The 26,112-nt window shown below is 41.0% G+C and overlaps 2 protein-coding genes across 12 annotated transcripts in view; one reads left to right on the top strand and one right to left on the bottom strand.

Moving 5' to 3' along the window:
• B3GNT5 (UDP-GlcNAc:betaGal beta-1,3-N-acetylglucosaminyltransferase 5) overlaps positions 1–22,960 on the top strand; it is a 555,688-nt gene extending 532,728 nt beyond the window's left edge. For all 8 annotated transcript variants that reach the window (XM_044070654.1, XM_044070658.1, XM_044070656.1 and 5 more), the window contains one exon: positions 21,109–22,960. In XM_044070654.1, the coding sequence (XP_043926589.1) occupies positions 21,397–22,536 (1,140 nt within the window). In that variant the 5' untranslated portion in view covers positions 21,109–21,396 and the 3' untranslated portion in view covers positions 22,537–22,960. The remainder of the gene's footprint in view (positions 1–21,108) is intronic.
• The window catches only part of LOC122801123 (guanine nucleotide exchange factor DBS-like), a 3,406,519-nt gene that overhangs the window by 1,814,450 nt on the left and 1,565,957 nt on the right, over positions 1–26,112 (bottom strand). The window lies entirely within an intron of this gene.

The raw sequence follows: 26,112 nt of genomic DNA, 5'->3' as shown, positions 1-26,112 counted from the left end.
TCCCCATCTTCTTTTTATGTACCACATAATTTTGTAGTGCCTTTAATAAAGTACAAAAACATGTTTTCCAAACTGAACTGAAGGCTTACAGCCAGGATAATTGCACCTGACTGTCTGGATGATGGAATCTTAATACTTTTTAGGCAACATTTTTCTCATGATGTGCAGCAAGTATTAAAGGAGGTAATAAAACATGTTACTAGAAAATTTAATGGGAAAGCTTTTCAAGTTGGTGCCAAGTAAAGAACCAGCACCCATTCACGGCTAGTACGTTTCTGATTCTGCATTGTTGGTGAATTTCTATCCTCTGGCCTGTCTTACTCCCCATTCAAGATGAATTTGTTAGCTCTTTCATTATGTCAGCTCATGGACCTCCTCTTTCAGTGCAATCTTATATGAAAATGTTTTTTAAAATGGGTGTTGCGTAGCAAGTGTCCAAGGAAGCAAGATCCCTTCTTGGGATCGACATTTTGTTAGGAAAAACACTTGCTCCACTTGAACCAGCTCATTAGGCTGACCTGAGGTTCATAACATGGAAAACAGTTTTAGCAATTACTCTGTCATCTGCAAGAGTATCAGATTTGCGAGCTCTTGTGGTGCTTCAACCTTCTCTCATTTTTCATTACAAGAGATTATCTTAAAGAACTAATCCTGCATTTATACTTATAGTTGTTTCCAAGTTTACTTTGAGCTAAACTATCCATCTCTATCTTCTTTTCAAAACCTAAAAATGCAAGAGAAAGGCTACTCCATACCTTGAATGTCGGTAGAAAACTCAGGCCCCATCTTGATGGGGAAAAAACTCTTTCAGGAACACTAATCAGTTCATTTCTTGTAAAGGTAAGAAAAAAAGGACAGCCTGTATTAAAACCTACTATTTCCAGTTGGTTATCTCATGCGTAGACATTTTGTTATATCCACAACAACAATAATTCCAAGCAGGGTCAAGGCTTGTTCTCCCAGAGCCTTGGCTTCATCTGCACCTTTTTGGAAAGGGTAAGTACCATAAATTAGATTCCTTCTTCAGGTTAAGGACAGGCTTTGCCAAGGCCATTATCCAGGAGCTCCTAGACCCTCATCCTTCATCCTTCCAGTGACTCTTAGCTAAGGTAATCTACCCATCGAACTAAGGCTGCTGCCTCTTTTATTGTCCATTTCTCATGTAATTAAACATGCCACAAAGTTTTCTTTATGCTTATACTGCCTCCAGAGCTGCTGCTTCAGAGTCTATCATGAAAAGATTTGATTGGTTTTATTCTCAAACTGTTCCTGAAAATGTTAAACTGAGATTTTGTCAAAGATGATGTCCTTCTGTATCAATGTTGCAGTATTCACCAGCTCTGGGATCTCCTGCCAAGGATAGCCAAATGTCTGGCCAATATAACCAAAGCCTTATTACCTAGGGAGTATTGTACATCAGATGCATAATCCTCACACAAGCTTAAGACATAAAGGTGGTTACACAAAATCCCATCTCAGAAATTCATTGCTGCCAGTCCACACACCATCATTGTACATCAGTCTGAACACTTTCCACATTCACTGGTTAAACAGAGAGACTACCTCTTTCAGGTAAGTACGCTCTTGCTGTTCTTTTTTTTCTTTTTCTTTTATTGTTCAATAGGTTATATGCCATCCAAGAAAGGGAAATCTCAGCATGGGAGACAGATTCCTCATAAAGAACCGCCATGATAGGTGCTCATTTTGTTTAGGTATGTCACACCCATGCTCTGTGTTCCATCTATTAGGCCTTTGTACCCAAGACCTTACCCTGGGAACTGCTCACCATGTGGTACAGCCATCCCATAAAAAAGCAGCCCAAAAAGTCTTGGCCTGAGTATGCTGTGGTACAGCCAACACCAGACATCTCTTGAGGTCAGTGAGAACCTGGAGTATAGCCCGGCATTACCTTCAGTTTCTTCTGCCACAACTTTCTCGGAGACTAGCACAGAACCCATTTCTCTTATGTATTTAGAGAACTTGCATACGTCCCCTGCTGACATTTAGGGGGAACCACGGCTGGTTATTTCCAAGGGGTCCACAGGAATTCCTTAGATCCTTGTTAGGAAAAAGGTGCTGGGTACATTAATAGAAATGAGACAGAGGTCTGAACCTCCATGTTTTGTCATAGCGGATGTCCCACTGAAGAAAAGGCAGTAAATTAAGCATGTGGTGTTGGCTCCCAGGGATCCACAATGGGGAATGGTAGGACTTCACTCAAGGTTGGTTCAATGGCTTGATGGCAATCACAGCTCCTCAGGTGGTTTGGTTCCTGCACTTCCTTGGTCCTCCACCCCTAAGAAGGCTTGGAACTCCTGAGTCTAGGACAAAGATTCTGAGGTTGACTCCTTAGCCTATTCCTCACAGCTGACTTCACCTTTAGATTATAGCTCTGAAGAGGAAGAATCTGTTAGTCCTGATTCTCCTAAACCTTCCCTCCTGTGTTGGCTGCTGTATTGGATACTTTCTCTGCTGCTTCCCTGACAGTGGATTTGGCCTCCAGCTCCTAAAAAAAATGAGAGGTTCTGTAAGGTGCCGCATGCCTATAAGTTCCTGTACAAGTCCCCATCCTTCGATCCTGCATAGATTTCTGTATCTACTGACAAGCCTTCTAGGCCGTTGCCTTCATCCAAGCTTCTTCCTTCAGATAAGGGCAGTAGAGCCATGGAAAGGAGAGGTAAAACGTTATACACTTTGGATACTTTAGCTTTCAAGACCATCAATTACCAGACTTGTATGCCAAAGTACATCCTGCCTCTCCCAGATTTGGAAGGATGTTTCTGATATGCCTGACTCTAAGGATATGACCTCAGCTATCTCCTTGCTCAGTTCTGCCTCTCAGGGTGCACATCACTTTATCAAATACAGCTATGATGCAGCAGATGCATATTCCAGGGCTGCCACCTCTGGGTCTATGATGAGACGCCATTTCAGTTTTCACTTTAAGGCTTTGCCAGATATCAAAGCAAAACTTCTGGATGCTTCCTTGGATAACCAGAATTTATTTGCTGCTGCTGTGACAGACTTTTTCATGACCTTACAGGATTAAGGAAAGGTCATTAAAGATTTGAAGCATACTTTTGTCTCACCTATCCCAAAGTTTCAGAGGAACTATCTGAGTAAGATTTTTTTTTTTGCCTGGACTGCCTAAGCAGAAGGCTCCCGTGTGTTTTTTTTTTTCTCACAAGTCTACTCATATGCTCAGGCCACAAAAAACATCCTTTCATGACAGTTCAACAGCCATCTGTCTGCCTGCCCTTCCTTCCTCTTGGCTAGGTTCCTTTGTCCCTCAGGCCTTCTCTTTCAGCTTGGCAGGTGATTACCACAGACACCTGGGTTTGCTCCATGATCTAGCAGGTTACTTTATGACCCGGAAAACTCTTCCCTCTTTTCCTATATTCACAACCCTCTGCAGAGCAGCTTCCTCATTTTTCCAAGAGTATTGCAACGTCTGCTGGTCCATGGTACCACCCAACCAGTTCAATAGACCGAGAGAGATTTGGGCTTTTATTCAAGGATGTTTTAGGTCCCCAGAAAGGAGGGATCTTGGAGACATAGGTGCTGGAAGCTGTTGAATACTGGGGATGCAGAGGGTGAGAGGGGCACTTAGTTATACAAAATTGCCCTTTTTAGATAACGGTTTACTACCACAACACAGGTTCACTTGGAGGACATTTTAAGCTTAGCCAATTCCCTTTTGGTGCTTGAATTAACATTTTCTGATTGATGTTACCTATCCCATGGCTTGTAATTGTATATTAGCCCTAGTGAGAATAACTGTGATCATACCATTGATAATTTGAGGGAACTCGTGTAAGGGATGCAGTATTTAGGTCCATCTGTATTAGGTCAGAGGATGCCTTGTATGCAGATATGTCATCTCTAAGCACTCTGTAGGATACAGAGTAGAGCAATAAATCTTTGAAGTGGTCCATGCAAGACCTGTTTAGGACTTGTATCCTTTTAGTAAGGTGTCTGAAGATATTCCACTTGTTTCATGGGGCTGGATAGATGCATGCCAAAGTGGGCATTATACAAAATGATTGACCTAATGAGAGCTTTGTAAAGGGGGGCAACATCTCTAGATCTAGTCACAATTTGTTTATAAGCTATGCAATACAGAAAGGCTTTCTTGTAACTCTGGGCACATGTTGGTTAAAAGTTAGGCCACTGTACACACGAGTTCCTTAATGCCAAACAGTTGGGTCAGTTCTCAGAGTGCATTGTCATGATTTTGACACCAGTAATTATTTGGGACAGACCTTCTTATATGATTAAGTCATTTGGGGATTCAATAACTGCTCTTAGCTTGCAGTTATCTCAGACTTAGTTGGCCAAAGCCCTTCGGTATTTCCTTTTACTTTTGAGATGTATATGCCAAACAAAGTCTCGGCACAAAATCCTGGGGGACTCCATTGGTGATTGGTCTCTTCCCTATTTTGATGTCTTGCATCCTGTGAGCCAGTTGGCAATTCAGCTAGTGATGCAAGTGTTTGCTCCTACATGATTCATCTTTTGTACTAACCTGAGTAGGGGACTGTGTCAAAAGGCTTGGCCAGATCAAGGTAAACTGGTGTGAACTGTTTTACCTTCATCCATTGCTTTGGTAACAAGATTAAAGCTTAAAAATTGCCCATGATTTTAAGCCTTTCACATTTTCTTCTGGGCTGTTTTCAAACACATTTTTAGGGAAATGCATACATGTATGCATTCTTTGATTCACCTTCCTGATTGTATTAAATTATATTCCTTGTATAATACAGCACCGGTTGTTAGAACATGTTTTAAATTTGTAGTTTTGAAAAGTTTTCTAGAAAGCAATGAAACAAAATGTATGAACCAATAATGATAAAACTACTAATTTCAGAAAATTTCAACCAGAAAAGTCAACTCAAACTTCTGTCATTACAATCCATCAATATCAGTAAATATATAAAATCTCTGCAGAAGTCAGTCATCTAAATAATTCCACATTAAAAGGGTTTTCTAACTAATGAAGGATGCTGCTAGGAAATCACTTTATTTGTAGATGGAACAATGAAATATAAAGTGGCTGTTGCCCTTGAAGAATAAATTGCCTATGGTGTATTAAAAAATGATAAGCTAGTAATATTGCAATAGGGAATGGATGGCAAACTGATGACAGGTTCATGGTTACTAGGTAACTCCTCCAAAGGAGGAGGGCATTCACAGGACTGCAGCATCCACTCTAAAGTACAACATAGTACAGTATCAGCAATCCATCTACATAGTCTGGGAGTAGAACCCATAGCCTTATACATCAAAAGTAAGGTTACTACCTGTTGTGCTACTAACAATGCAAACAGATTTGGAATAAGCAGCACTAAACTTCTCTTCCCCCGAAGCTCTCCGCTCCTTGAACAATTTTTTATTTAACATTTGTTTACCAGGAAAGTCTCTGATGTGGAACAAAGCCAATTTTCAGCAGAAGCCCAGGGAGAAATGCTCCAGATGCATGTCTCTGCAACACTGGAGGAAACTAGAGCACACAGAGGAAACCCACACAAATACAGGGAGAACATAGACTCTGCACAGATAGGCACCCCAGCCAAGAATCAAACCAGAGAACCTCTTGCTGTGAGGCAACATCACCACTGAACCATCCACTTGACACAACTAAATCTCTCAATTTCACAGCAGAAGAAATATGGAAAAAGGAAACCTTTATTGGGGGGGGGGGCACATTTTAAATACTGGTTGTATAATCTTAGAAAGCTGCTTAAATAGTGTTTTGTATTACCATATGTTTCCAAAAAAGATAGGAAGTGATTTGCCACAAAAACACAAATTTAAGAGGAACAGACCAATGTATGAGAGAACTAGACAGTTGAGAGCTATGGACTCTGTGCTGGTGTGGGTAGAGAATGTCCGGTGCCTACGTGTCCCTTGTATCCTCAGACTCCTGTGACTCTGTTTATAGTAATACTCTGTCATTAAACCTTAGGATCAAAGGATATATTCCTTATCCTCAAACATCACTGAGCTCACAGTCACTATACAGACGACCTTTGAAGAAAATGATCTGAATATTCTGATCCCAGTGAAATGGAACTCACATTTTAATCAGGCAATGAAAATCATCCTGTTTTTGGGATCTCCTGTTTACTCAATTCTTGCTCTACTCTGTAGTTTATTCATAAAATATATAAAACTTAGTGACTAGCCATCTCTGTTGCATGCTATCATATGACTATTGCACTGATGTTAAGTGGTATCAGTTTTGAGTAATTCTGTCTAAACTGTGCTCCTGTTTCAAGACTTTCTTGTTTTCATTTATTTCTCTCCACTCCCTTTATTGGCAATCCTTCATTACTGGCCTCTTAAAAATGTATAATTAAGCTCATTTTTTAAAAGGAAGAATTCACATCTCACTCAGGCTTCTTTTTCATGTCAGTTTATCTATTACAATGACAGCATTGCTCAGTTTTCACAATAAGAATACCCCAGGGGCTAATTTTCTGGATGAATTGTGACTGTTTCTACATTTGCCATTTCAGCTTGTTCTACGAAAGGCTGTAAATGTTTCTCACAGGAGTGTGTAAAGGAAGTACAGAACGATTAAAGGAAATAAGTTCATTCACAGATGGTCTGATAGTACAGCCCATAGTTAAAAATAATGTCATAGTTAAAAGCAATATCATTCAGCATCTCACCAGTTTTGACTGAATTATGTACAAATAAGCTGACCCTATTAACTCTGGGAATGTAATTCCGCAATATCTACTGAAAAAAGTGCTTAGACTTGAAACTCTTCAGTTCAAGAGAGGATATGAACTTAAGGACACACAAGAGAGCAGTAAGTAACCCATGTTGCTGTTTCAGTATTTATCATAGGCTTATCAGTGAAATGGCTGTTGATTTTGACAATTTATATGTTTAAGATTCGTTACAAGTTTGGCAACAATTCAGTGCCTGCAGGTATTGCTGAGAGCAATGCAGGGGATTAAATACTTTATCCCAAGTGCAGCAACATTGGATTCTTTTAAAATAGTGGGGTGTAGGTAGAGCAGACTCCTGCATTAGTGATGTGTTTGCAGGCACACAAAAAAAATTGTGTGTGTGTGTATATATATATATATATATATATATATATATATATATATATATATATATATATATATATATATATATATATAAAATATTTTGTTTCATTTGGTGAAGTAATGCTACTTCTGGCAAGGATACTTTCACTCAGTATTATTTTCAAGTTTTTTCTTTACAACATGGTAATCATGAGGAAGTTCTCTACAGCAGCTTCATTTTTTTTCTGTTACAATAGGAAATTTAGAAAACCCAAGTAATGGTCAATATTTATTTGCTTCTGTTTTTACTGAGGTGCAATGAATTAAGGAAGTGAAAGTAGCCTAGGTCACTTCCATAACATTCATCATCATTCACTAATAATTTTAAATTTATGCATGTGTTGAAGATTTAATGAAGACTCTCACACTAATTTGCACTTTGCTCAACAGATACATTTATAGTTTAATGCAGTTTACCATTTATCTTAGTGATTTAATTCAATGACTCCACTTATGGCAACAAATTTAACTGCTATCAAAGAAAGAAAGTTATCTCTCTAGATCACAGCACAGCATAAATAATGACCCCAGCTAATATATTTAAGCAATTATTCAGGCAAACAGTCTGTACTGCACATGGCCAATACACTTAAAAATTAGGAAAAAACCTACTGATTTACAATGAAATGCACAGCAAAGCTGCAGAAGAAATGAGTTACCATGCAGGAAGGCGCATGGTGTACATCATGTATGCATATGAACTGTACATGTAAATGACAGTTGTACAAAAATTCAGGAACAATTCATCTGTATACTAAAACTACACTACTTATGATAGTAATAATGCACTCTCCAACAGAGACATGCAGCAGTGCAACACACACACGCACCCTTAAGCACAGTAAAACTGAGGCTTAATAAGCCAGTAAAGCCACAGTAAAATGGAGCCTTAAGCACAGTAAAACAGAGCCTTAATAAGCACAGTAAAACAGAGTCTTAAGCTTACTCGTGGGTGTTGCCTAGAGCAGCAGTCTCAACCTTCCTGTGATCGGGTGCACTTTTGTGTTTAAATTAGATGCACGTACGTGCATGTGTACATCCATAACAGGTCTTTGCAGCTGTAAAAGAGTGTGTGTGTGTGTGTGTGTGTGGGGGGGTTCCGGCGCCTATGCCTTTTTCAGCATCCAAACTTCCTAACCAGATAACCAAAGTACCTAAAACATGATGATCTTGATTAATTAAATTGTTACAATATAAAGGCTACCATCCACAAATGAGAATAAATCAATGTCATTAATTGCAAAGGAAGAAAAATGAGATAAAGTGAAAACATATCAAAGAAAGGAAAGAATACAGGGTCACTGAGGCACTAAAATGCAAATACTGTGTAGTGTTTTGCTGATTTTGAATAGCTGTAGGTTTTCTTTTGGTGTTTTGTTTTCTTTTTCTCACTCTTTGATATTACTTTTTTTTATTAAAACAGGGCATTTTTCACTACTCCAAAAAATTGACTACACCTTATCCCTAGCTTCATGTTAATTATTGTTAAAGAATGTTGTATGTTCAAAACCAGTAATTATCTATTATATACTTCCTATATTTAAAATTAAATAGGACTGGTAAAAATGAAGCTTACATTTTTTGGAATTACTATTTGGAAGCAATGAAGGTATTCTTTAAAAAAAATTTCTTTATTTTACACCATTTGAGCTTACCTAAATTCATACTAATACAGTAAGTACATATTAAAGCCACCACAAAGCGCTTTAAAGCCTAATCAATAGATATACCTATGTTCAATCCATTTTATATACTGAATATTTGTACTACTGCAAGCTATAACATAATGTCTGCAGTGATGTTACATTGGAATTACATACTGCACTTACAGTGGCAGCTCCGCACATTGAGCCCTTAAGCTCAAATCCGACGGGCCATTTCACAGAGCTGACATGATCATGCACGTGATGACGTCCACTGAAAAAGCAAGAAAACAAATTTTAAACTAAAAACACAAGGAAATCTGATATTGTTTAGTTTGTATACAGACGTGGGGGGGTGCCCCTTCCCCCTCACTCTATGATTCTGAAGCCCATGCTTGGAGACCTGTCCTAGCGCTTTCCTTTCTGAACACCTTTCTCATAGTGCCTTCCTTCTGAATGCCTTTTCTTCAGATTCTGTTTCCTCTGTTGCTCCCCCAGGCCTTTCTGGTTTCCTTGAACCTGAAAGATGTTTACCTTCACATCCCTATCCACCCTCTATTCTGGAAATATTTGATCTGATGTTGTTAATAGCCTAGTACCAACCTATGAAACCTATCTGCCCAAAGGCATTTATAAGCCTAGCCAGAATGTATTGGCTTTCACCACCCCCTTAGATTAGTTCCCTGTGCCTCTGTCCAGCAGAGCCACTGAAGTGATCCCCAAGGTAAACTTGGTTTCCCGTCCACTCGTCAAGGTTTCTTTTGAAGAGTGTTCATGAGGAGCTCTGCCTAATGTAGATTTGGATCTTGTTCCAAAGAATGGGGAGTCTCTGGGACAGGAATCTATCCCTCCAGCACGTCCTATTTATTGTTGTGGTGAGGTTTAGATGCCTAGAGCATGTGGCTTGAGGGGATAAGGTTTTCTTTAGGTGGAGTATGTCCATCAATTCTGGGTTGGACATGGCCTTGTATCTCAGGCAGAGAGCACCTCTGAGTAGGCGGTATGCACCTCTGAGTAGGCGGTATGCAACCGAGTACAACTGGAGTTTCTTCAGTCGAGCTGTATAGGGTATCTGTTTGAGGTCAGTGATCCTCTTAGTGAGGTACTTCTGTGGTCTTTCCAGCTGTTGCAGGTGTTTTGTAAGGTACATCCCAAATGGGGCATTGTACTCTATGATGGATCTGATGAGTGATGAGTAGAGGGGTACAATGACCTCTTTTGATCTGGATGCAAACCCTTTTGTGATTAGATGGGCCACATAGAAGGATTTTCTAACCACTTTGGCAATGTGATCATCAAAGGTGTGATTACTATCTACTTGATCCCTTATTATGTCTTCCATATTTAGGGGGCTACCACCTATGTGGTAGTTTATGGGTACTTTGTTTTTTCCAAAGGGGATGACTATGCACTTTTTGGCATTTAGCTTGAGGCCATGATTTTGACACCAGGTATCCATCTCAGTGAGACCCTTTTAGAGGATGTCTGTGTCAGCCGGAGAGTCCATTATAGACCCTAGTTTGCAGTCATCTGTGAACTTGGTCAGCCATAGTCCTCCTGTGCTTGCCTGTATCTCTGAGAAGTATATGCTGAACAGGAGGGGTCCTAGGACTGAGCCCTGGGAAACTAATCTTTGTTCATTCCTTACTGATGGGTTATCTGTTCTGTCCTCTGAACTGACCCCGGCCAAATATCAAGCTCGTGTCAACCAAAAACTCTCGAGCCAAGGTCCTACCCAGAATGCTCTACCCCATTACCTCAGATCTCATTTGCCGAATTGCTGTTCAGCCGTGTCAAGCCACTCTCTTCAGCTAAGTGTCTAATTTTTTGGTAGTTTTATATATCGTTTTTACTTTAAAGTTTTTCAAATAGTTTCTGATATTATTCTCCTATTCTCCTACCCTATCATATCCTTAAGACTGTCATTATTACCCTTTTCTTACCTTTGAGGTATTTCTTAATTACCATCGTTGGCAATCCTTCTTCCTTCTCTCTTCTTCCCCTTTTGGATAGCCTTTCCGCTTCATTTTGGTACTGTTCTTCTCCACATCATTATGTCTGATAAAAGTAGCATTGGTTTTAAGCAGTGTAAGGATTGCACTTTCTGATGGCCATGACTTGTGTGTATATTGTCTGTCTCCCACCTTACTGTGGATCCCCCATTTGGCATTTGTGGAAATGTTTTGGCCAGGACTCTTAATGAGAGAGAGAGAATGAATTGATCTTGAAAAGTCTTCTCAAATCTCCTTTCTATGAGGCTATTTCTAGGTTGGAGAGCTTAGCCCCCTCCTGCTAAACCGTGTAAGAGGCGTTCTTCCTCTTCGAGGTCGCTCTCCATCTCCCTCTTGAGATCATAGGGAGTCTACCTATACGAAGATGAAATTCACTACTACTTTGGCGCTGCCACCTGTGACCCTGTCTGCTCCAGGATCGGCACCGCCCCAGCTGATTCTGGATCTAGTCATGTCTTCCTTATTGACATCGGCACTGGAGTTCCCGGTGCAGACAATTACGGCTCTGACAGTTCCATCGTAGCCCTTATTGGCACCGTCCATGCAGGTATAATCCCTTTTGGCTCAGAGTATGATATTACTGTCCTCCATGGTGCAGACACTTTCAGCACCAACATGTTCTTTGGTGCAGCCCTTTTCAGCACAAGTCTTTGTTACTTGTGCAGACACTTTCATCGACTGCACTGTACCTATCGGTGCAGACACTTACTTTTACAGTGTAGACACCTTCAACTTCTATGGTGATGACGTAGGCACAGACTACTTCCAGACAGTTTTTTTCAGTGTAGACATCCTCTGTTCCAGGCTCTGCATCTCTCGAATTAGCAAGGACTAAGTACTCTCCTTCCTTGGATCCATTCATTGGTAGTCAATATAGTCCTTTTCTAGAAAGGCCAGAATCACCCTCAGGTCTGTCTACGAGGTCGACCAGGAACTTCTCTCAGCAAGATGTGTTGTGGCTTGTTGACCAGCTGCTTGTGGCCAGAGGTCTCACTCACCTGTTGAAGTCTATGTTCCCTCCCTCAGGTGAACGTATATCTCCTCAAACTCCAATGTACACTCCTCCTTTGACTTCCACCCAAGTATCGAAGCCCATTCCACTGACAGTAGCTTCCCTTCCTCTGACTCCAATAGTGGATCTCACTTTGGAACCAGAATTGTCCTTGTGGCCCTCAGTGCACTGGGCATCGGGCTGTTCTCAGGCCAGTGGCTGTGCCATGGGGGAGGGCATTTTGGTTCCATGCTGATTTTTTTTCTATAGCACCCTCCAGGAATCCTCCCTGTTATGCTTCACAGTCCTCTTGAGACTCCTGGTCTGGGAGTTGGCTTGTCGAGGCAGGGTGTGACCCCAGTTCGAGGTTGTTGTGCTCTGTTCTGGGCTCCAATCCCTCCTTGGGTGGGCTGGCCTTCCAGGCCATGGAGAAGGGTGCTTGCCTTCACTGGCAAACTCCACATATTGGAGTCCTCTTCCCCCCTCTGTGCTGCAACTCTCCCAAGCCACAACTGCCAGACACTGGACACAAGGGCCTCAGGTTTCTCTTCCTTGGGAGACTCCCTCTTTGCAGTCTTCCCCAAAACCTCCAACTGAGGAGGTTCCCCACAAAGCATCATGCAAGAGGAAGCACATGGACTCCACTGAGGAGTCATTGAATGAAGATACGGACTTTGATGGGAGGGGTCCCCACAGTCACCCTCTAATGAGGTGTCCTTTGGTGACATCCTTGAGATCCTTAGACATAGGGGTGACTGGAAGTCCTCTAATCCTTCCTCTGAGGAATCCATATTCCTGCAGGCCTTTCGTGCCTAGCCCCATCACCCCCGGCTGAGCATCCCCATTGGTCACGAGGTCTTCCAGTAGATGCCATGGTGGTGGCAGCTGCAACTAAGAAGGGTTTGGCAGAAGAGAGCCAAACTATTCATCCGCCCAACAAGGAATCCCAGGCAATAGACTAGGGAAAAGTGTGTTTGCTTCATTGACCTTCACCTTAAGGTCTTTGAACTATTTGATACACTTTACCAGGCTTCAGGGGGATCTTATCAAGCAACTCTCTGAAACCTTGGCAGGAGCCATTTCTGATGAGGTCTGTGACAATGTGGCTTTTCAGCCACCCTAGAGTCTATTTCCAGTTCTTCCATGCATCTTATTTCTCATGCAACGGAAGGAGCGGCTAGAGTGGCAGGCGCAGGTATAGTCACCAGACATGCCTGAATGTAACTTTGCAGACTCTTTTAAGGCTTCCTTCATGAATGCCCCCATCAAGGCCACACCTTTGTTTGGCCCTAAAGTGAAAGATACGATGGCAAGGTGTGAACAAGATGGCAAGACCCTATTTGCCATTGGTGTCAGACAATCCACCCCTTAACTGTTCTACTCCAGAGGTCAGAGGAGCGGGAAGATGTGGCACAGGAAATCACAGGGCTCTTTCCATGATGCATGTGCTGAGTTTTCCCCTAGAGGCAGAGGGGGAAACTCCAATGGAAGACACCCCTTTCGTTGGCAGAGGAGGTCTATGAAACCAGGGTTCCAGAGATTCTTTCTCTGACCAACCCTATCAGTGCTCCTGAAGCATTGCCTGACTGCCCACCTCTGGAAGCAGTTGGGGGTCATTTTTCCTTGTACCCTGCTACCTGGCAAAGTATAACCACTGACTCTTGGGTACAATGGATAATATCGGAGGCTATTGCATCCCCTTCCATCTTTGTCCAATCTCGTCCAGAGTATTACCTGATGTTCCACTCAGTCAAAGGGGAAGCAGCAGTACACAAAATTCAAAAACTGCTATGAGAGTCATCCAGATGCCCCCCCCCCCCCCCGCAAACCAGATAGGATCCATTTTTTTACTCAAGGTTCTTTTTAGTGCCAAAGAAGACAGGGGACTGGAGACCAATTCTGGATCTCAGCGCACTGAACAAATTTGTAAAAGCAGAGAAATTCCGGATGGTCACGGTTCAGTCTATCCTTCCTCTCCTGGAAGAAGATGATTGGATGTGCTCATCTTCAAGATGTGTATTACCACATACAAATGGACAAACGCTCAAGGATATACCTCTGCTTCTGCAAAGGAGCCAGTCACTACCATTTTCAAGTAATGCCCTTTGGTCTCTCTACAGCCCCCAGTGTGTTCACCAAATGCATGCCAGTGCTTATCGCTCACTTGCGACTTCAAGGATTCTAGGCATTTCCATATCTAGATGACTGGCTCCTCACCGCCCCCCACCAAGCATCTACTGGAAGAAGTCCTGCGCTATACTCTCCTCAAAGCACAACACCTGGGAATCACTATAAACTGAGAGTCCAACATGACCTCAGCTCAGTCTTTGGATTTCATAGGGGTACTGTTGGACACGAGAAATTGCACAGCATCTCTTCCGGACCACAGGCTTCAAAGAATAAGGCAACAGGTTCAATCGCTGCTCTATCACCACAAATCTCCTGGTCAATCTATACTCCAACTCTTGGGGTCAATGGCAGCCTCTATCACCATTGTTCCACTAGCTAGATTCCACAGGAGGCTCCTTCAGTGGTTACTTCTCACTCAGCGGTACCCTCTACAACATCCTTTGTCTTTTCAGATAAGTGTAACTCGGAGATGCAAGCAAGATTTACTCTGGTGGACATCTCAAAGTACCTAACAATGGTCTTACCCCTTCAGCCTCCATCAACTAAAAGTCATGGTGACCACGGGCTCCTCCCTGATGGGGTGTGGGAGGGGGGGTGCTATGTCCGGGAAGCTGTGTCCAAGGCACCTGGGCAGAGACAGAGGCCCTTTTGCATATCAATGTCCTGGAACTGAGGGCGGTGCTACTAGCATTGCAAGCATTTCATTCCAACCTTCTGTCAGGGACTATTGTGATCCAATCAGACAATATGTCAGCGTTCTGGTACATCAACAACCAAGGGGGCACCAGATCTTGCCCATTATGCTGAGAGGCCTTGAGAATATGACAATGGGCGATAGCTTACAACCGCTTTCTAATTCCAATGCACATTCCCAGGAGCTCCAGTGTGATAGTGGACAAATTGTGCAGGTGCATTCTACAACCTCACTAGTGGTCCCTCAACCCTTTGATAGCAGCAAGAATCTTCAACCACTGGGGCCAGCCTTGCTGCAACCTATTCGCCTCCCCAACCAACTACAAGTGCCGCAACTATTTTGCCCTGATCCCCCCTTGGGGACAGTCACCGAGAGACACTCTAGTCTACGCTTGGTCCTCTGGTCTACTTTATGCTTATCCTCCTTTTTCCCTCATCTCCCAATTTCTGAAGAAGGCATGACAGTTGAAAAGCAAAGTGATCCTCATTGCTCCATATTGGCCTCGACAAGTCTTGTTCCCCTTCCTCTGGCCTCACCTGCTAGTTCAACAGTGAATCCTCAATCCATCCCCAGTGTTGATCTCCCATCCACAGGGTCTGATTCACCCCAATCTAGCAACCCTGAAACTGACAGCTTGGTTTCTCCACTTCCAATGATTGCCAGGCAGGAAAACCTCTCGTCCCCTGTGTGCAATATTCTTATTGCATCTCATAAATCATCCACCAGACTAATCATTCTCAATAAATGGAAGAGGTTTTCTCTATGGGCAGCAAATAAACAATTAGACCCCTTGTCAGCCACAGTTTCGATGGTTTTGGATTACTCATCACATCTTTTCCACTCTGAGGTGTCTGCCTCTACTATTCGTGTGCATTTAGCTGCCATTTCAAATTTCCACATTGGTTTTCAGGATTCTTCGCTTATATCACATAGACTGTGTAAAACTTTCTTAAAGGGGGTTATCCACTTAAAACCTCCCTTTAGAAAACTGGTGCAATCTTGGGATTTGGCATTGGTTCTGCAAGCTCTAACAGCTCCCCCCTTTAAACCTGCATTTTCATGTGCCCCATTTGGTATGTACCTCACAAGTCATCTGCAACAGCTGGAAAGGCCGCAGAAATACCTCGCTAAAAAAAAAATCATAGGCCTAAAGCAGATGACCTATGCTGACCATCTAAAAAAACTCCAGCTATACTGTGTGGCATATCGTCTACTCTGAGGTGATCTCTGCTTAACATATAAGGCTATGTCAAACCCTGACCTGTTGGACATGCTCCACTTAAAATCGAATCCCTCAGAGACGCATGATCCAGGGATCTAAATCTTGTCATCACAATGAACAAAACATGCTGGAGGGATAGGTTCCTGACCCAGAGACTCCCCATACTCTGGAACAGACTGCCCATACATGTCAAGCAGAGAACCTTCTTGGCCCTCTTCAAAAGGAACCTTGACGATTGGATGGGAGATAGGAAATTCACCCCAGGAAATTCACCCCAGGAATCATGTCAGTCACCCTGCTAGACAGGGGTCCAGGGAAGTAAATATTGTGGTAAGAAATATCCAGGGAATTGTTATGGCTAGGCTTGTATAGGCCCTAGGGCCGATAACATAGTACCAACCTATGATGTAAAATATCTCTCTTGGAAAATTGTTTCTGATGGCAGTCACATCGGCCAGATGCTCATCAGAACTTCAAGCCTTATGCGTCAAACCTCTCCCTATCTTATCTTCCATAAGGATAGGGTATCACTGAGAACTAATTCTTCCTTTTTACCAAAAGTGGTGTCAGAGTGGTCTATCAACCAATCTATTGACCTTCCAGTGTTGTTTCCTAACCACTCTAACAAGGGAGAGTATTGCCTGCACTCCTTCATAGGTAAATACGATTTTATCTGGACAGAATGAAATCTACCCATAAATCAGTCCAACTGTTTCTGGCTTTTTTTTGGACCCTAGCCAAGGTCATCCTGTCTCAAAAGCTACATTGGCTTCATGGTTGAGAAATTGTATTACCTTTATCTATAACAAAAACAATGCCACCTTGCCTCAGAGTGAAAGCACATTTTACAAGGTCTATGGCAACTTCAGCAGCTTTCCATGCTAAGGCTTCCCTCAATGATATTTGCTCAGCTGTGACTTGGGCCAAACCTCATACCTTTATTCTTCATTACAAATTGGACTTGGCCTCCAGAGGTACAGCTTCTTTTGGCTTCATGGTGCTCAGGAATGTCTTTCCATGAGGGCCACCCAGGGATGCAGGTAGCTGGTGGACTCTGTCCCATCAGTAAGGAATGAACAAAGATTAACAACAACAGATAAAGAAGTTATGTCTTACCATGATGTTCTGTGTTGATCTTCGTTCATTCATTACTTTTCACCCTATGTCCCCCTCCGGAGGTTCCTGGTTGATCTCATACTCCTTTATTGTAGGTCTGTTATGACCAGAGGTAGCCTCTACTTTTGTCTATCAACTTGCAAACTCGAACAGAAGGTAACAGTGAGCAGAGCGTTCTGGGTAGAACCTTGGCTCAAGAGTTTTTGGCTGACGTGAGCTTGATATTCGGCTGGCTTGGTTCCGAGGACGGAACCGATAACCCATCAGTAATGAATGAACGAAGATCAACAACACAGATGGAACGTTCTGGTAAAACATAACTTCTTTTTTCTCTGTTCCACTCATTTTCATTTTTCTGCCTTGCCCTTTAGAATTTCAACAGCCCCAATGGTGTTCAACAAACATCAAGCCCTGTAGTTGCTTTTTGCAGCTGTCAGGGAATTCAGATATTTCTTTATCTGGGCAACTTCTTGCTTCAGACACCAACCCATTCCAAGCTGGTGCAGGATCTTTATTTTACCCAGCTTCTGTTGCACAGCCTGGGGTTCACTGTACACTTGTCAAGGTTGACTCTCAGGCCTATGTTTTCCTAGTCTACAGGTTCCAGACTCTTCAAAGCTGGCATATCTTCCTGCCTCCAAGATTTTGTTGCCCTTTTTACATATAGGGACAGCAAACTTAATGTGAGGTACATTAGGTTGGTGGGGCATTAAGGGTAAAGGGAGATGCTTGAGAGTATTAGAATCTGATGATCTAGAAGAAGCGGCTGAGTTGGATCCAAGTCTTGGATCTGAACCCATCAGTTGAGGAAGAATGAAAACTGAATGCAGATGGAACATTATGGTAAGTACACATCTTTTTTTTTAATTTCTGGTGGCTATGACTTTGAATAGAATTTCTGAGCTACATGCCTTATCCTCAAAACCTCCATAACTGAGATTTCATAAGGACAATGTCTACAAGAACCAAGCCCTCCAAGGTGGCTTTGGAATCTTTGCTTACTCAATACATTAATCTTTCAGTTTTCTTCCCAAATTTCTCAAACAAGGGTAAATTATACTCTGCATTTGTTGAATGTTCATTGCCAGTTACATTTTTCCTATACTGGATAAAGTAAAGCCCTTTAAAAAATCTGTTCGTTATTTATGTCCTTTTCCACTGCTCTTTCAGGATGGTTGACTCCAGTCATTTTCGTTATCAAGAAAAGTGAATTCCTCTCCATTCTTCTCCAAAAGCTCATTCAACCAGAGCTGCTTTTTTTCTCCAGTGTTCCATTTGATGACATAACTGTTGCAGGTACCTTTTCCAAGCTACTTCATCTCACATTACAAATTGGATATGCAGTCCAGATCTAGGGCCTCATTTGGTTTAGTTGTGCTCTAGAATATTCTTCTATGAGACCACTCAAGTGTAAAAGTAGCTGGGGACTTTGTGTCCCATCTTTTGAGTAATGGACAGAAAAGACAACATCCTATTCAAAAGTTATGTACTCACCATAATGACAGATCTGTGCTGTATGTTGCCATCCTTTCCTCAACTACTCTCCCACCACCCCCCTCCTTATTTTGTTTTTGTGGAAGTAGTTTGTTTATGATACATTTTTATTCAGAGATGGACCTGGCTCTGGTTCCTGAAGGGTCCTGTCTTTTTCTGCCTCTTTTTCCTTAAGCAAATTACCACCGTTCAAATCAACTGCACTCTTAGGTTACTCTATATTTTATAATTTACAGTGCCTTTCCTGGGTAGGCAGACTCGCTATAAGAGGTAGCTCATTCTGTTTACAGGGATTATGGGTAGGGGAAGGAGCCTGGGTACCAGATCCAGAACTTGGAAGTTGGTGTAGTTGAGTCTGAGATCAGATTAGAGTCCCATTCATTGAAGAAAGTACTGAAATGGACAACATTTCTATCATTATGGTGAGTACATAATTTTATTTTTTTTTTCCAGTACAGCTGTGGTTCATTCTCAGAGAACTGCCCCACCAGTTCTTGCTCACTCTCTCTCTTTCTCTCTGTCTGTGCATATCTTTCTCTCAAAGACTGTACAATGTAGTACACTTCTCTGTTTCAGATATGTTTTTATTCAGTCACTTTTAGGAAGGTGGACCTGTACATTTGCATCGAGGCCTGGAAAATTTAACTCCTGTTCTGAAGCTCATTGCACTGAGGTTGTTTAATCATTCAGAGTAGGTTATTTCCATTTGTATCTATTTGTGAAATGTAGATCAGAGTGCAGGTTGATGTGTACTGCATCTTTAAGAAGCATGTCTAAGCTGTACGTGCACGTATAAATTCCAGACACATGCACTCCCTAGTGTCATTTTGTAAGAGCAGCCACATTGAGAGCATGCATGGATGCAGTTGTTGGCCAGTAACCTATGTGTTTGTATAAAATAAAGCTGTTTGAACAGAACCCACAAAGACTCTTCTATTGTACCCAGAATGGGAGAGTGACATGAGAAGCACAGTATTCCCAGACTCTGTATTTGCCTGAACATTATCAGTATTAAGTAGAAGGACATTCACTTGTTGGCTGCTTTGGCTGTTTATGTACAGACAGAAACTTTCTAAGATAGTTATAGCCCAAGATTGGTCTGCCTTATATCCTTTGCAAGTGTGTGTTGCCCTTAGTGTTTATAGGTGTGCTGTACATCATCTTTTGGCTTTTTCCCGGTTAGGGGTCACCATAGCAGATCACCTGTCCGCTCATGATTGGCAGTGGAGTTTTATGGTGACGAGTTGCCTGACTGCACCCAACCTTCCACAGAAGGCACACACATGCATGCACTCATATCTAGGACCAATTTAGAGTGTCAAATCCACCTACAGCATGTCTTTGGGATGTGGGATGAAGCCAGAACACCCGGAGGAAGCCCACACGACCACAGCTGGACATGCAGACTCTGCACAGAAGGCACCCTAGCCGATGATCGAACCGGAGAACCTCTTGCTGTGAGGTGGCAATGCTAACATACGTGTGCTATACATCACACTACAGAAAATATCTATTAAAAATAATACAGCATGTAGTGTTCCTGCTTAGTTTTATCAACACTGTCACAATTTTTAAATGAATAAATGGGGGTTTCACATTATGAAAGGTCTGGATTTTTACTGGCTGTCTATTGGAAGCTGCTATTGGAACTGAACTCTTCAAGTGGGTTTGGCTGTTAAGTTTGTAGAGTGCTACAGGCAGGAAGGTAAAAATGTGGATATGAAGCTGGATCCAGAAGCAATGAATCTGTAAATTCTTTTGAGTTGCTTACTTTTCTGGGAGCTATACCAAGTTGGGAGGTTGGCATGGTGGTTAAGGTTTTTATCTTACAGGCACAAGGTGCAGAGTTTGATTCTCACATTGAATAATTGGCTAGGCTTAAAAAGGCCTACAGGGCAGTTGGCCTAGTACTAATCTATGAAGCTCTATAAGTACATTTTAAACCAAACTATATTAGTAGCAGTTTTCCATGAATCCATTTCATCCAGGATACGTTATAGTGTAGTGGGTAAAACTATAACAGCTGTAAGCACAGAAATACTTCATTTTGCAAAAAAAAACATAGCTACAGTTGCAGAATATTCAAGCAGCCTTTGTGCTACATTTTTGACCAAGTATGTCCAGCTCTGTAAATGCCATTTTTCTTAGTTCCAGGCAGAATAAACTCCATTTGTTGCACTAAATTCAGTGTAATACATTGGCAGTATTACTGATAATCCTTTGTTATACGATCATAGTAGTAAGACTGAGCTGCCAGCCTGCTTCATTCTAGAGTCTTAGTTTGGTTGCTTTAATCTCGATGTACTTCTATGCAGCTTTCAACAGGTCCTTAACCAGAAAACACTTGTCACCCATTACCTAGTTTACAAATACGTTATTTTACGACATTGTTTTATACGTTTACTACTATTTCCTTAATTTAGTGTGGAAATGTTATATCAAATTTTGTAACTACATAATCATTTCGGTTAAAAAGAAAAAAAAACTCTAGTCTTAGATGCTCAGAGTACAGTGGACAGTTGCATTTTTATGGCATTGTATCTTAGATGAATTCTGTTACATCAGTCCCAATTTTTTTAGGAGGAAAGTATATATTGGAGATGTCACAGGTAAGAAGGATAAATGAAAATTATGATAGCAATGTCTAAAGGAATGAATGGATGGTCTTAGTTTCTGTATGTAACTGTATTTTTTTTTAACTAGGTGTCTCTAACCACAGGCTAGCAGCAGTAAAAAACATAACCAACAGAAGACAGTACTCCAGACATCTGACCCTGTAATTGTCATTGCTTCAATTCATGCTCTAGCAAAATATGAAACTACCTCTGTCAACAACTACTACTGCTGTAGAGTGTGTGTACATCCTCATCATGGGGTCTTCATAACAAATGTCCCTCTACAGATTGACTTAAGATGGTTATAAAAAAATGACACTGCATTTTCTGCCTTAGTTGAGACATATTCATAAAAATCAAAAAGAACAATACAGAAATGTTTATTGGCCTTAGGAGAGGCAGAAAATGCCAGTTGATTCATCTATTTTGCATATGTTTTATAATGTCTCTTCTTCTGATCTACTGGGAACAACTTGATACCCATGTTGTGAGCCACATGAAGTCTTATTCCTATCGGTATATGATAAACCAGTATAATTTTTTAAATGACAGCTTGTCTGTTAGCAACCAGGAAGCTGCTACTCTTGTAGAATATCCATACTTGATCAACCAGGAAAAGAAATGTAAAAGTCAGGATGTTCTTCTAGTGTTGTTTGTAAAGACCCCACCAGAGAACCAGCAGCGACGGGATACTATTCGAAGAACTTGGGGAAATGAAAAGTACATCCGATCCGAACTAAAGGTTAATGTCAAGATTGTGTTTGTCTTAGGAGTACACAAAGATCCATTAAAAAGGCAAGGCATGCAGAAGAGACTACTGAAGGAAAATGACATCTACTCTGATCTTGTGCAGCAGAATTTTCTTGACACTTTTCATAATCTTACCCAGAAATTTATTTTGCAGATGAAGTGGGCAAACACATTTTGTCAACATGCCAATTTTGTGATGTCTGCTGATGATGATGTCTTTATACACATGCCAAATCTTGTTGCATACCTCCAAGACCAGCTTCACACAGGTGTCCAAAACTTCTGGATCGGACGTGTCCACCGGGGAGCTCCACCAATTAGGGACAAGCACAGCAAGTACTATGTCTCTCATAAACTGTATCAGTGGATTTCTTATCCAGATTATACAGCAGGAGCTGCTTACGTCATGTCCAATGATGTGGCTGCAAAAGTGTACACTGCTGCCAAGACGCTCAAAATAAGTCTCTATATAGATGATGTTTTTATGGGAATTTGTGCAAATAAAATGGGAATTTCTCCACAGTATTATCCTTATTTTTCTGGGGAAGGGAAGGCTCCTTATCATCCATGTATTTATAATAAGATGATAACTTCTCATGGACATCTGAAAGATATGTTCTACCTTTGGAAAGAGACTACAGATCCAAAGATGGCCTCTCTTTCCTCTGGGTTTTGGGGAAGGCTATACTGCAGGGTTATTAACATAATTCTTCTCTGTAAACCTTATTATGTGGACACATATCCCTGCAGAGCTGCATTCCTATAGTAAGAGCCAAAACAGTCTTGTAACTGCATTAAAATACTACTGAATCCTTGCACATTTGAGTTGGTTCACAGATGGACTCTTGAAACAGATGTTTCATTTTTGCACCTGGACACTTGATGTACTTTTTGATGGGTTGGTTAATGTTTACTTTTCTTCTTATTTTCATACAGACTTTTCTGAGAGGTTTATGAGCTTTTTTCCTTGGAATTTTAATACAGAAATATGTGATATTTATTGTGAATTGTGACCAGTACAGTTTACAGTTTTTGAGGGGTGGTGGATGCAAATATGTTTAGAGGCATCAGGCAGCTGCAACTACAGTTCACTGTTACTCCTTTAACTTTAATAAATGTATAGTACTCCAGGATGAAAACAGTATTTTACATGTAAATGTTCTCTCTAAATAAAATTAAAAACAATTGTATATCAAGTTTTCACTTGAGTTATTTACATATGATGAATCTAAGAATATAGTTTTAAGTAGCTGAATCTTTTATAGCATATTTATTTCTAACATTATTTTAAAGCTTGTCACTCAACATTGTAGAACACAAGTGTCCAAAATGTATCTGATTGAACAACTAGCTGCATTAGGATACAGAAGAAATCACAAGTTAAGATAAAGTTTTTTGTAGGGGAACAATCAGTTGTATACCCATTCTCACTGTTCTACAGCTGCAAATCTTCATAGTACTCTACTACAGCAAGAAGCAGTTTTATATCCCACCACCCTAAAGTAGTATATGTGAGGCCTGTGTGATCTGGAAGAGCTTGTACACATTCATAAAAATATTTCAGTACTGTTTTAGTATTGAATTTGTTTGGGGAGATGTTTATTTCTGGTGGAGGTTGCATTCACTCAGCAATATTTTTGCTGGATATGTTTCAGGTATGTCTAGTACCCACAGGTCTCAGTTGTCCAGATTTTTGGCTCCTATTTTTGCATTGTCCTCATAAAAATCATGGTTTTCTGAGATTGAAGTCACTAAATAATGACACTCAAGTTTCAGACTTCATATCTTTCAGAAAATGCATGCTACCTCAAATTCTGTTTTAGCAACTTTATAAGAACAAATGTTTAAAATCTGTCCCTATTTTTGTTCCACTATTATTGTAAGATTTGCCTAGGCGATTTGCTCTGAGCTTGAGAGAGATGCTAGTACCTTCTTGCTGAAGGCATGATTACTTTTGTACATGTACAGCAGACAGCAGCAGCAGAGAGTTTACACTCCATTACTGACACCAGCAAATATAGCATGCTGTTTTCTTCTCCACCAGGGTGAGCTACTTGAAACCAGTAATAAGTAGCAAGCAGAAAACCATGCATTTATCATTTTCAGGTTTATGCGCATAGTCGCGGAAAGGTTAAGGTTGGAGAGCCATTGAGAATTGATTGAGAGGAAAGATTTTAAGGCTTTTAGAGCTACAAGAACAGATCTGTGATCTGCCCACAAGTACACATGAGAATAGATACACATGTATTAACCCACATCCTTCAGTGACTGTAGCCAGATTATAGCCACTTATGCTGCATGTTTTAATCCCTTTTAGCTGCATAGGGTACATTTTAAAAATTCATAATTTTCTCTCCTCTACATGTGGCTGCCACCTATCTATCCATAATTTTCTCTCCTCTACATGTGGCTGCCACCTATCTATCCATCCTTGTGTTAGAGAAGGAATTCAGTAATCTTTGGTTATCAGTACCGCGGTGGTGGTGCTGCAGTAGCGTTGTCGTCTCACAGTAAGACACTGTCCAGTTCGATTCTCCGCTAGAGCGTCTTCTGTGTGGAGATATGCGTGAATGGGCGTACCTTCATTGAAGGTTGTGCTTCAGGGGCTGGCAACTCGGCACACAAAAATCAACTGCCAATCATTAGCGGACCGGAGTTTCGCTGTGGCGACCCTTAACCGGGAAAAAGCCGAAAGACACAACAACTTTCCTTTGGTTATCCAGTCAAAGGAAATGAGTGTGATATTTTTTTCAAGAGGTGGGGCAGGGCCACCTAAAACTTAATTCAGGTCTAAACTTCTCTTTACTGTTTAGACTCATTTTAGATAATTACACTGCATAGAGTTAGTTGCCTTTTAGCTGCACTGCCTTCATCTTTAAAGTTTATCCATTTTGTGTTGCCTAAGCAGTAGAGTCTATCAAATTCAACTAGGTCTGATGTCATTTTCATTCATTCCTTAATGTAAGGGTCTCAGATCCAACATTGGAGCCTTCTTACCTGCATTTACTTTACTCTCAGATCTGACTCTCAAGCTAATTCCTTCACTCATAATGTCTCTGAGCCCGGTAATACCTCAGATCTTGGTTTCTGTTTTTGTTTCAGACATAGGTCATGCTTGGAGCTTTAAGGGTGTTTATTTACACTATGTTAAAATAGATAATTTTTATATTATTTTCTTGTATTTCTGCTTTATATTTCCCCCTTCCTCCCTTTTGAATTTTCTGGTTTTCTCTGTGTTGGGATTTAGTTTTTATTTTTTTATTTTATTTTTTCTTCATGGTACTGTTTTTACTATCGGTGATAATTCCCTTTTCTTTTCTTGCTTTGCCTTCTATACCCATTCAAAAGGTATTTCTAATATACCATCCTGATATTGTATGTATATAAATATATGTATACATATATGTGTGTTCTCTATAGATAAAAAAAAAAAAAAAAAACTTTTCTACATGTTGCTAAAATGCCTGTGCACTTCCTGTGGGCATAATTCAGATCACTGATTATGGATCTCTGGCAGGTATGAGCCTAGCATACTGCCTTCTCCAAGGATGATGTCACATTACCAACAGAAAATAACTGATTTTAACAATTGGCATAGCTTTTGGTGTCAGTTGAGGAGGGGTACTATATTTGAAGGCCTTTGAGGTCATGGTTGACAGACCATGCTGCTTTGCCAGGGATGGTCTGCACTTATCTCCTCTAGGCTTTCATAAATTGACAAAGACCTTTTAACCCCCCCCCCCCACAGTGCCTTTTTTAGGCAGTGCCAAATGTTTGAAAAACCCACCAACTTAACTGAAAATATGAAGGAGTATCTAAAGGTGGTACTGCTCAATGATAGGTACCTTAACAAGAAACTCCACTCCCTGCAAGCCTTCCTCTCTGGAGAGTGCAAACATCTGTGTAGTAATGGAGACATGGCTTACAGTCACTGAGAGTACCCCAGCAGTGCAAGGTTATAGTGCCTTTCACAATTTTAGACCAGCTAATACAAAGGAGGAGGAGTAAATCTATATTAAAACACATCCAGACTTTACCCAACTGCAGTAAGACTCATTAATGCAGACATAAATCTGGATGGATCAAAACTATAATAGATTGTTCTAATCTCATTCTTTTTCTTTTTTTCATACAGTAATTCTATTTATTTATTGCATACTAAAATTTATATATTCTCATTTAAGTGCAATTCCAGTCACCACTTGTGTGCAATATCACCCAATCTCACCTCTGTGTACAGTGTACTTTTATTCCATGCATTAATTTAGTAGTCAGTGTTGTCCAGTGTAAGTGTACAAGCATGTGCGACAGCTACTTAGATATTTAGTTTTGTATTATAGTT

This window comes from Protopterus annectens, chromosome 4.part1, assembly GCF_019279795.1.
Source record: "Protopterus annectens isolate FY-2018-M chromosome 4.part1, PAN1.0, whole genome shotgun sequence".
NCBI lineage: Eukaryota > Metazoa > Chordata > Ceratodontiformes > Protopteridae > Protopterus > Protopterus annectens.
The sequence above is the reverse complement of the archived record's forward strand: the minus strand, read 5'-3'. Positions and strand labels throughout refer to the sequence as shown.